The following is a 12,290-nucleotide window of genomic DNA, read 5'->3' on the forward strand; positions in this document are numbered from 1 at the left end:
ATGATTTTTAAAGCACCTTTTACATTGGTGGATACTTCTACATTCCAAACCTTTATGATTTCAAACTAAACAATGAAAGCACAGATCGTTTTTCTTGACAAAATTGACAAGATCTTGAACATTTAGATTTATAAACTTATCCAGTTTCAATGCCGAATGACTAACCTTACAACACCTGTGCAAGAATATCTAAAGCCAGCGAGTTAATTTATCTCTCGCATTTTGGTTTATTACCAGTTTGCAGAGCTCTAGAATGAGATTTTAAGAATTCCAACAGGCCATTTAAGAGCTGGTATTTCCCCTTTCTTTTAAGTTCTTTCCCACCATCCTCGCGCAGAGGGACTTAGATTAAATTATTACTATTGACATCAAAATAATATCCGTGAGTTGTTCTACATTGAAACTCAGTCTCAAAAGAACACACCCATTCTTTCACGGAATGTATGTAAGAAAATAGCTGACTGAGATTGTAAGCATGTAAATTTGATAAATATAAGATTTTCTTCAACAATGATGAAAAGTAATTCTCTCTTATGAAAAAATCTTTGACGCAGTAAATTCCATGTGATTTCCAAATTCCTAACACAAATAGTTAAAGACTAACCAATGCTTATCGAGTCTTTTTTAAAGTACATTTTAAATTTTGCAATTTTTGCCCACCTGATAATTTGTCAATATCCATTATCGCCATTTTAGTAAATCAATAATTTATAACCATTCTTCAGCACTGCCACTAAATAAAGGAAGAATAAGCTTAGGTAAGCGAATGCTCGATATTTCATTAGCTTCCACACTGATAGCTTAACATTTTTTATATTAATTATGTTTTTCATTAAAAATAATTCATTAACAAAAGCTTGTTGTTCTTCAATAAACTCACCAATATTTTTCTCTTTACAAACTGAAAATACGTTACTAAAAATGTCAGAAATTTCAGTTATTAATTTACTAAATTTAGGTTTAAAAAGTTTAAACTGAGCGCAATCGGCAAAGCTGTAACTCATGGTAATTTCTTGTTTTAGTTTCGTTAACTTATTCTTGGGAACACGCTTCTTCGTCTGAAATATTGTAAATTGCATTATCTAATCACAAAAGATATACAAACGCACTGACTCGCCAAATGCACTGCAGCTCCGTACTCGATCTCAAACCTGTATATTCGTCGTTGGTATTTAGTGGACTGCATTCTGTATACCTAATGTCGTACACCTTCAGTAAATCTCAAACCATTCATCTGTCCCGGAATTCATTGTTTCTTCTTGCAGACGTTGTTTAGTCTGAAGAACGGCTACTCGCCAAATACGGCAAAAATTTCGAATTCTACCTTCTTATATCAGAGTATACCACAAAAAACATCTATGTCGATGGAACTCGAGTAACTGTCAACATCTCCAAGCTCACGCTACAGTACCTAACTAATTTGCGTTTTTCCCTTTTCTCAGCTCGATGACTGTAAGTAGAATTTGCATAACATAAAACAGATACCTGTATTTCGGTGTATGTGGAAAATTCACTGATAATTACTTTAAGGCTGCGTTCTTCAGGCAAGATTAAAGGGAAATATTTAATGCCCTTAGTGTTAAAAGAATGGTCATCGCTCTGTGAATCGGAACGCTTCTTACTGACACTTTGAAGTCCATGTGAGATATTTTATTTCCTTTAAAGGCCATGATACTGGAGCCTTTGGAACATTTTTATGAAGTCCTTTCACGTACACACAGTCCTTTACAGCAGGAAGTGCTCTTGCAGTTCACTTCGGATGATGAAATTCTGTATTATTTGCAATTTTAACTTCTTGATTTATATTTTTTGGAAAGTTAGAAATAATCTCAATAGCATTTGCATCACCATTGGAATTGTTCGGTATGCAAGCTTTATCCACTTGTTTGGCAGGAGTAGAGTGTGGGATCTTTCGAGCTGAGTGCTGAGTTCGGCTTACGCGATGTCTTCTTGGAGTAGTTAAGACTTGTGTAAATTTCGGATTTTTTTGCTTTAGCTTCTCCATCCAGCAGGATGCCTTCATATGGATTTGATACAGAAACCTTTTACTGGTGTCAGGATTCTTGGGTGTTTAGTGTTAGAGAACGCTGCATTATCTTCAATATCAGGCTCTGGCTTTTCCATCAACAGATTGGAGAAGTGGTACAAGTAGCACCAGCAACTCAGCATGGGATAGTTTGTAGTAGGAAAGAACAGTCTTCTGTTCACTGCGTTTACCGAAAATATAGCAAGTTGTCGGCTAAATTTAGATTGAAAACCCCTTTCATTTTAATCAGGACAGGTAAAGCCAAGGGGATCAAAGATTTTATGTACGTTTGACAAGATTTTTCTCTTTGTCAGAGCCCTATCGTCTTCAACATTTTCTCTTAATTCTACCGTCAAAAAGTCATTCAAAAGTTCCACTCAAGCCCTAGAACTGGAATATTCTTTTCATTTTTTGGAACAGAGTTATCTACGTAAAAGGATTCCAACAGCTTGGTGGCTATTTTTTCAAAACGGTTAGGAGCATTCTGTAAATGAAATCGAATGGTTGCTCTCAAAAGATACGGGAACATATACAACCCGTCTATGCTGGAAAACTTTAGGTTTGGCAGAATCACCGCCCTCCCACCATAAAAACTTTAGATATGATCGATCACTCAGTCCACTTTGTAGAAAGGCTCTATGAATGTCCGCAACAACGCTTATTTTCTTTAATCTAAATCGATTCATGATGGCGGGAATGAGCTAGACGGTGTTGGGACCCTTTTCCAGGCAGTCGTTGATAGAAGGTGAGTTCTTTTCTCTGGCTGATCCATCAAAAACCCATCTCCCTCTTGTAGTGGAATTTTCTTTCACTACTGTCCTTTGAGGTAAGAAGTGTTCACTTTCTTCGTTACAGGAATTCTTAACTTCTTCAATAACGCCTTCTTGAAGCCACTCTCTAAGTACTTCTTCGTATGCTTCTAAGTTTCCATTCCTCTTCAGTGATTCAACGCAGCCCTTTAGCCTTCGTTCTGCAACATTTTTGCAAGAGGGCAAAGGAGGATGGCCTTGTATCCACGGGAGACTTACAACGTACCTTCCATCGACATCTAATTTTATACTTCGGTTAAAATGTTCTTCAGCTGCCATCTCAAGCTCTTGTCGACTTCCCTTCTCTCCAGGGTCCAAAATCCCAAGTGTATCAAGTCACCATAAGTCTGAAATTTTTGTATCGTTTACATGTAGCGACATGACGCTATTCGTGCTATCTGAAGTTTCGATCGTATCAGTCTTACCCATTAGTGTCCATCCAAGCCGCGTTTCCATCAAGACTAGACCTGAGTCTAACTGTTTTATGTTTCCGGTATACAGTTTACCTGCAACATCAGCCCGTACGAGTCCATGAATCTCGTCAGGAGAGAATTGATACAATATATCTACTTTATCATTCAAATCAGACAGGAAAATTTTATATTTCTTAATTTCAATCATAAATTTACCACGAGGTATTTTTGGAACTTCGGAACAATTTTTTTCTTGATTGAACACCTCGAAATTACTTCGATAATTATCCGAAAAGTAACTAAGGCGAATCAAATATCTCTTATGTGTTTCCGTAGTTTTTATACCGCTGAACAAACTATGTCTTAAAATTTCTCAACCAATACTTTCATATTCCATTTCCATTATTGTAAAATTTGACAAGTAAGATTTACTGCTACCTGAGTCAATTAGTACCCTTATGCATTTCGTTTTATTTTTATTCCTAAGACGAACAATAAGTGTTTGCAAGAGAACTTTACGAGTAGCTGTTTTGTTAGATAGAGCGGAAACCTTACTTTTGATTTGTTTCTTGTCAACCTGGAGCGATCGGTTCGAATTTTCGGGATTACATTTTTCAGTATACATTAATTTAAAATGACCCTTACCGCAAATCTCACACGGTGGTACTTTTATTTTACAAAATCGAGAAATATGCTTTCTTACTGCTAAACATCTGAAACATGCGCCCTTTTTTAATAACATTTACTTTTTCTCTTCACAAGGCAAATTATCAGTATACTTACACTGGCTACTCATATGTGCTTTGTTACAAAATACACAAGTTTCCTTTTTAACATCCGAAGAGTTGCACAACTCTGCAGCTATCGAAGTAAATCTTTCCCGTCGTGCTGACGAGGTTGAAATTTTTGCTTTCGATTTCGGTTTCACAGTTAAATTCGGTCCGTACTCACTTTCTCTTCGCTTTCAATCTCGTGACATAAAAATTTCATCAGGTTATCTAACTTATCAACAGTTTCTTAGAGATGTTAGGGACATGGAATTCAAATTTCTTTCCCAAACTCTCAATATGTCGACAGGCAAACAAGATTCAATCAACGGATACAATATTCAAGAATAATTTGCGCTAAAATATTTAAAGACCTTAAATAAGTTTCAATCTTATCGTAAAGTTTAAAAAGAGGCATTTTAGGGCCTTTACCGATTTGCGTTATTCATCATCAATGAAAGAACTTCTCTAATATACACTTCGATTAACATGTCAGTTCGGCCAAATCTCGCCTTTAAACATTGTATTACGTTTTCATAATTATCAGCTGTGGCCAGAAATGATTCAACAAGTTCTCGCGCTCTTGAACCCTTTAATGTAGCTTGTAATAAATACTGATATTTATCCTCCTTCGCGATTTCATTATCGTTGTGTATCTTCTTAAATTGTGCCCAAAATGACAACCATTCTTTGATATCACCGCTGAACAACTTATATTCTCTTTTAGAAAGTTTAAACTTCCGTTTCGATGAATCGTTAACTGTTTGAGAATTAGATAGATTTGTATCAATAACAGAAGAGTTTTGCTTTGACAAGTGAATCCGTTTTTTCTCTCTAAATTCCACAGCAGAATTCTTTTGCGATATTCTTCTGTAGTTTGAATCTCTTCGTCAAATTCTTCTGGTTTCAAAGTACTTTCGATTTCAGAATCAGCTATCTGAAGGGTTTCAAATTTATCGTTCAAGAGTTCTAAGTCTTCTTCTAACAAATTTATATCAACAGAAGACTTACCTAGTTCAAATTAAATTTTCTTAAGAATTCTGGTAATGGATGTTCTCAAACCACCTCTCTTTTTCTTAAGTTTAATAATGTCTACTGACATGTTTACTGAATCAAACATATAACTTATAAAACCTTAAAGAATTCAATAAGTGCCTTTCAAATTCAAAATACATAAATTCATTAATTCATCATTTCGCTTTCATCCCGGCAGGGATGCCAAATTAATATTGCATCAGTTCAATAGACAATATTAATCAATGTGTAAAGCATTCCAACAGTAGGTAAGCAAAATAGCACTTGCCTGAATCACCGAGTTCTTCATTCAGGTACATCCAAAAAATACGCACAGGTTTATCATTTTAAAACTTCTAGAAACTAGAAGTAATCTGTCGAAAAAATCTGTACGCAAGTTATAAAAGAGAGGTTGTTACAAGAGATCAAAACTACGCATCCATTTCCTAAGGCATTCATAAAAAACTAAGCTAAAAATAGAACACTGATTACATCATAAATCGTTGAGCGCGCGGCAAAACTTACGTAATCAGCTCCAATCGTTATGCGCGCGCATAGGCTGAAGTATCACGTAACCCAACACCCACTGCTTGTCGGAAAAATTATCAAAGCTCAAAATTTAAATAAAAATTTCTTTCGAACATTTAGCTCTTTCTTGACATCATAAGGTTTAAAAAATTGTAAATCGAACTATCAGGTGTAAGAGTTGTTCAAAAGAAAACATTAAGCTAAATGCCTAACAGAGTTGTTATCAATAGAGGCCACATGTCGCAAAATATTTGATGGAAAGTTGTTTTATGCATTTTATTGGAGAAATGTTTTGTCTCTCTTTGCTTTACCCGCCAGTCGAAATGATACCTTTCTGACCTAAATAACTTTAAAGATGTGTTAGTAATTTACGTTAAATGTTACAATATATTTATAATTATTAGTGTTTCAATAGCCTTTTTTTCCATTCTGAAATTGCTAAGCAGGTGAATTAACACAACTTGTTTAATTGAGTTTGATTTTTTATTATTTAGGTTTATGATGGAAATAGTGACGCAGCTCCTGTTTTGGGTCGTTTTTGTGCTTCAACCCTTCCAAGTAAAATCCTGGCAAATAGTAACAATCTTTACATTAAGTTTCAAAGTAGTGACGCAAATAATGGTCGTACTGGATTCAAAGTTAAATACGAAACAAGTAAGCTTTAATTTTTGGAAATACAATTCAATTCGAGAAATTTCATTATAGGTATCTTTGATTTTTACTAAGCCCTTAAGTATAGATATCTTTAGAGTATCCGAGATATTTACAGTCCAAAATTCTCTTGGATCAAGAAGAGGAAATTCTAGATTTTTAATACAATATCTCGTGTTCTATAAACAAATAATCTGAGTGTTTTAGGAATTTAACATTTGATGCTCCTAATTCATACAAGCTAAAATCAGACGTTCAGTGAAACATAAAAATCAAGTAATCTTGCGTTCTTGAATAAAATAATCTCGTTAATCAAGTAATCTTGCGTTCTCGAATAAAATAATCTCGTTAATCAAGTAATCTTGCGTTCTTGAATAAAATAATCTCGTTAATCAAGTAATCTTGCTTTTTTGAGTAAAATAATCTCGTTAATCAAGTAATCTTGCATTCTTCAGTAAAATAATCTCGTTAATCATGTAATCTTGCATTCTTGAATAAAAAATAATCTCGTTAATCAAGTAATCTTGCGTTCTCGAATAAAATAATCTCGTTAATCAAATAATCTTGCGTTCTGGAATAAAATAATCTCGTTAATCAAGTAATCTTGCGTTCTTGAATAAAATAATCTCATTAATCAAGTAATCTTGCGTTCTTGAATAAAATAATCTCGTTAATCAAGTAATCTTGCGTTCTTGAATAAAATAATCTCGTTAATCAAGTAAGCTTGCGTTCTTGAATAAAATAATCTCATTAATCAAGTAATCTTGCGTTCTTGAATAAAATAATCTCGTTAATCAAGTAATCTTGCGTTCTTGAATTAAATAATCTCGTTAATCAAGTAAGCTTGCGTTCTTGAATAAAATAATCTCATTAATCGAGTAATCTTGTATTCTTTAGTAAAATATTCTCGTTGATCATGTAATCTTGCATTCTCGAATAAAATAATATAGTTAATCAAGTAATCTTGCATTCTTGAGTCAAATAATCTTGTATTATTGAAGGAAATAATCTCTTTAATCAAGTAATCTTGCAGTCTTTAATCGAATAATCTTGCTAATCAAATAATGCTGCATTCTAAAGTCAGATAATCTCGTTAATTAAGTTATAAGGTATTTCTCTCACTTCCCTAGCGTGCCTTTGTGGTGTAACGGTAGCGGGCTGGGTCGGTATTCCAGAGGTCCCGACGAAGGTCGATTCCCGGCGAAGGCGGTTGCATATTTTTCATCTTTTCTGCTTCCAGTTAACTCTACAAGTGGCGCCCGAACTAAAAGGGTTGTGGATGATGATTCTCCTCACCCAGGATTTGGCGACTAGGTTCCCTAAAACCCTAGTCGCCCTTTAAAAAGGGGAGTATATAAGATGTTTCTCCCACTTCCCTAGCGTGCCTTCGTGGTGTAACGGTAGCATGCTGGGCCGGTATTCCAGAGGTCCGTGGTTCGATTTCCGGCGAAGGCGGTTGCATATTTTTCATCTTTTCTGCTTCCAATTAACCTAATGTTGCTACAAAGTAAGCTTGCATTCTTCAGTGAAATAATCTCTTTGATCAAATAATGTTTTATCAAGCAATCTAGTTTTTATACAGAACGCATGATTTCAGGTTGTAAAGCATTTCTTCCGCCTTCCTAGCATGCCTTCGTGGTGTAGTGGTCATCACGCTCGGCGCTTATTCGAGAGGTCCATGGTTCGAGTCCTGGCGAAGGCACTGCTCTTTTTTTCATCTCGGCTTCGAAATATCCTGATGTCTCTACAGTGTCGCCCGAATTAAAAAAGGTGGTGGATGATGATTCTCCACCGGGATTTGGCGAATGAGTCTCCTAATCCTCAGTCGCCCGTTAAAAGAGGGAGTATATAAGGTATTTCTCCCGATTTCTTATCATGCCTTGGTGGTTTAATAATTAGCATGCTCGGGAGGTCCGTGGTTCGAGTCCCGGCGTAGGCATTTCTAATATTTTCATCTTTTCTGCTTCGAAATAACCAAATGTCTGTACAAGTTAATGGACGATTACTAATGATTTGAGTAGAATATTTATTGAAGCTGAGATATTGGAGTTTCGCCCTTTTGAAAACTACTCGAGATTCAAAACCTCAATGCACATTTTTTTCTATTTAAATTCCTAGAATATTCATATGAAAAATCTAGTACCCTTTTTATCTCAAAGCTTTGGAAGGAACAAGCCACTTAAATGCAGTATATATAGAGGATTTTCGACGATTTTCATTGCATATACGCAAATACAATTACCTAAAAATTTCGTGGTTTAAATGTTCTGTTTGATAACTGTTATTCTTCACTATCCTTTTACACCGTAATTTCCAAGCATAGTACAAAGATACCGTTAATACCGATACCTTTGGCACTAGCGGAAGAGGTATTTTATCCTATTCCTCTTGGACAGCTTTTCAAAAGTTCAAGGAGGGTTGCAGGCCGATTGTTTGGATAAACCGCTTCTTAAAATACTAATCCATGGGTTACTAATCCATCCAGACTAAAATCCATCAGGAGATTTAGAAAGGATATGAGTGGCCTTGATACTTGTTTTTCTTCTTCCATTTTTTCCAAGAAATTAACAGTGAATTTTGAACTACTGCTGCTTGTTTTGTCCTGATGCAGTTCTACTGGTTGGTGGCACTGTGGGTAAAGAGGTGGTCTTTCATATTTGAAAACTGAATAAGAAATGCGTTCGTGATGATATGTGGAGTTGATCTGACAATATTTTCTCCAATCTTTTTATTTTTAATTTGCGTTAAAATGAAGAAACCAGCAGCAGTATAAATCAATTTGAAAAGCTTTTAGATTCCTTGATCCATGTTTTAGTATTTATTTCTTCCCTTTCAAGATAAGAAATCGATATCTTTTAATTGCAGTCCTTTAAACACACCGAGGATTCATCTGTTGTTTTATTATCTACAGTATTGTTATCTACAGTATTGTTATCTACAATATTTTTTTATTTTTGTCCAGATAGATGTTTCTCATAAAGAATTGTGCAGCGCGTTTTGCGTTCATCCAAATGCCATGAAGGAAGACGATGCACATTATGGTTTTTGGTCTTTTCAAGATTCAAATCAGCCTTAATCACTTTTTAACATTTTAATGATTTTTCAACAGTCCTTTGATTTAGTGGGTTTTCTTTTAACATTAAAGCTCTTACCTTGTAGAGGCATTAGGTTTTCTGAAAGCAGAAGACTTAAAAATGAGCAACGCTTCCGCCGGGAATCGAACCACGGACCTCTGGAATACGCGCCCAGCGTGCAGACGAAGGCGAACTACTACACTACGCTAACAAGGCGGGAGAAATATATTATATACCCCCTTTTAAAGGGCGACTAGGGATTTAGGGGATCCAATCGCCAAATCCTGGATGTGGAGAATCATCATCCACCATCCTTTTAGTTCGGGAGCCACTATAGAGACATTAGGTACATTTTTTTAAACAGGAGAGATTAAAAAATGAGCAACGCTTTCGCCGGGAATTGAACCATAGACCTCTGGAATACGCGCCCAGTGTGCGGACCACTACACCACGAAGGCACGCTAAGAAAGCGGGAGAAATACCTTTTAACCTTTGCAACATTACAAACATTCTGTTTTTCCCTTTGATATGTATATTTCGAATAGTTTCCCCGACTGAAGACAAACTTTGACTTTTTTCCCTTTCCTGTTGACAATATTCCCTTGTGTAGTTTCGAATGCGAGTAGGAAACCAAAATTAGCTTGAAACGCAATCCCGCAATTACATTAAAAGGGACATGCTAGACCTATGGGTCAGTTCGCAAGCAGCGATAGTTACGTGTAATCCGAGATAGCCAAAGCGGAAAGCATGAGCCAAAGGTACCATTTGCACGATGGGATGAATGCGTCGGAGGGCTATCGAGATGATACTAGCTTGTGCAAAACAATTCACTGCTGAGAGAAAGCAAGATAAGCAGACGTATCATCAATAGGCTGTAGAATCGTGACCTAAAGGATCAAAATCCCTTTAAAAGACGTGGGTCTGGACGATGGAGGACTGCCACAACGGCAGACGATCGATTCTTGTAGCTATGTGCAAGACACCGTAGATCACTAACAGCTCGAGAGCTGATGTCATGTATCTGCAGTATATAGTAAGATCCATATTTATCCAACTGTGTCGCATCGACTGCATGAAGGTGTAAACTACAGCCGAAGACTTGTGGCTTGTGTTCTTTTTTATGTACCAATCGTATGTCGGGTACAGCCGAAAACATCGCGGACGAAAACAACGCAAGGCGAAAACGTCGTGTGCAAAACATCGTGAGAGAAAAGAAAGCAAAGAGAAAACATCACATTTCTAAAACATCGTGGTACAAAGTGTCGTCATCGAAAATAAAGCGGTTCAAAAACTTCGCAGTTTAAAAACATCGTAGTCGAAAATATCAAGGAAAAAGTAAAGCACCTACAAATCATCGCATGACGAAAACATCGCACACATGCGTTTTTTAGGTTTTAAAAGTTGTAAATACATATTCGCAGAAAGATTTAGAAGCGCAACAAATGTTCACGACACTTTAAACGGAAACAAAACAAGATATGATTTTCACGAAAACAATATCAGATTGACAAATGTGAAAGAAAGTAATACGATAATTAAGAGAGGTAATATAGAGGTAACCTCTTTTTATACAGGTAACCTCATGCAGTTATTTATATTCCTTTTTCTAAATATTTTTAGGCTATATTTTTCATGAAAAATTACGAGTAAAACTTTATAAGAAATATTCATTTATTAATAACCTTTGTTAATTAACTATGTAAATTTAAAATTCTAACAATAAGTTCCATTAATGCTCTACTTATTTTCAACTCCTGCGCTCCCAAATCATTATGCAAAAATGCATTTACAACTTTTAAAACCTGAAAACCGCATGTGTGCTATATTATCCTCATGCGATGATTTGTAGGCACTTTATTTTTTACAACGATATTTTCGACGATGATGCTTTTACACTGCGAAGTTCTTAAACCCCTTTTTTGATGACGATATTTTGTACCACATTGTTTTAGAACTGCGATATTTTCTTTTTGCTTTCTTTTCTCTCACGGTGTTTTATACCACGACGTTTTCGCTTTGCGTTGCTTTCTCCGCAACGTTTTCGTCCGCCGCGACTTTTCGGCGGTTACCCGCATGTCAGAGCGCCGTTTGGTTGGTCTCATAAGCATCGAAGTTGGACATTAAGGCAGCAGAGCCACGTACGCTTTGCAAATAAGTCTTTATTTAACATCTAGAACGATTCCCGAACGAAAATGATATGGCGAGAACCAGGAACACGCTATCGGGCGCCAAAGATTGTCGAAAGTGACCATTACAAGGCAGAAGTCTTATTTGTATGGATTGGGATAGCAACGAACGGCCACGCCGACCTCTGTGTGATTCCTGGTGGTTCCGTCACAGCCATCTGATATCCCAATGAAATTCTGCGACCTCTTTTGCTTTCTTTTATCGCTGCAATGGGCACTGACGCGATATGTATGTAATATGACGCGCGGACAATAACGCCTGCCCGAATAGAGCTCGAGAGTGAGCTCAAGTTATTTAGAGAGTGAAACCATTCCACATCTACCATGGCCTACTAGATCACCGGAGCTGAATACTATACAGCAGTATTGGCGAACCTTTTGGGGGCCGCGTGCCCAAAACCTCTTTTTTGGGGGAAGGGCGTGCCCAAAACCTCTTTGATTAAATCCCGATTGGAGAGAGGTTTACCATGTTTTGCAAGGCACAGTGAAATTTAAGACTGGCCGTTGTTAGACGGTTTGTTTCAGAAAGATAATTTCAAAAACCAATTTTCTGGTAATTATAATTCCTCAATTTTCCTTCAATAAACAACTTCCGTTCAGATTCATCAAGTTCGGCAACAATCTTGTGATTGGTATTAAAGATTGTTCAAGACCGGGACAGCAGTAATCGTTAACCCAGATATCTCTTTCCTAAACTGGCTTTATTGGGCTTATTTTGGCTGAGCCGTATGTGAAGAAGCTTGGTTTCCCTACTAAACTTTCGTGTTTTGCTATATTATCAAATCGCATGCTTTTACATTATATTTGTACATTCTGTTAAGA

The 12,290-nt window shown here is 36.3% G+C and overlaps 1 protein-coding gene and 1 non-coding gene across 2 annotated transcripts in view; both read left to right on the plus strand.

Annotated features, from left to right (window-relative positions):
- The window catches only part of LOC118190809 (cubilin-like), a 413,937-nt gene that overhangs the window by 72,222 nt on the left and 329,425 nt on the right, over positions 1 to 12,290 (plus strand). The window contains exon 17 of the mRNA XM_085826303.1: positions 6,052 to 6,211. Coding sequence (XP_085682429.1) covers positions 6,052 to 6,211 — 160 coding nt within the window. The remainder of the gene's footprint in view (positions 1 to 6,051; positions 6,212 to 12,290) is intronic.
- TRNAK-CUU (transfer RNA lysine (anticodon CUU)) lies at positions 7,838 to 7,910 on the plus strand. The gene has a single exon. It is a non-coding gene; the product is annotated as a tRNA-Lys (tRNA).

This window comes from Stegodyphus dumicola, chromosome 11 (assembly GCF_044657685.1).
Source record: "Stegodyphus dumicola isolate Sdum_Otavi_A_Nest chromosome 11, ASM4465768v1".
NCBI lineage: Eukaryota > Metazoa > Arthropoda > Arachnida > Araneae > Eresidae > Stegodyphus > Stegodyphus dumicola.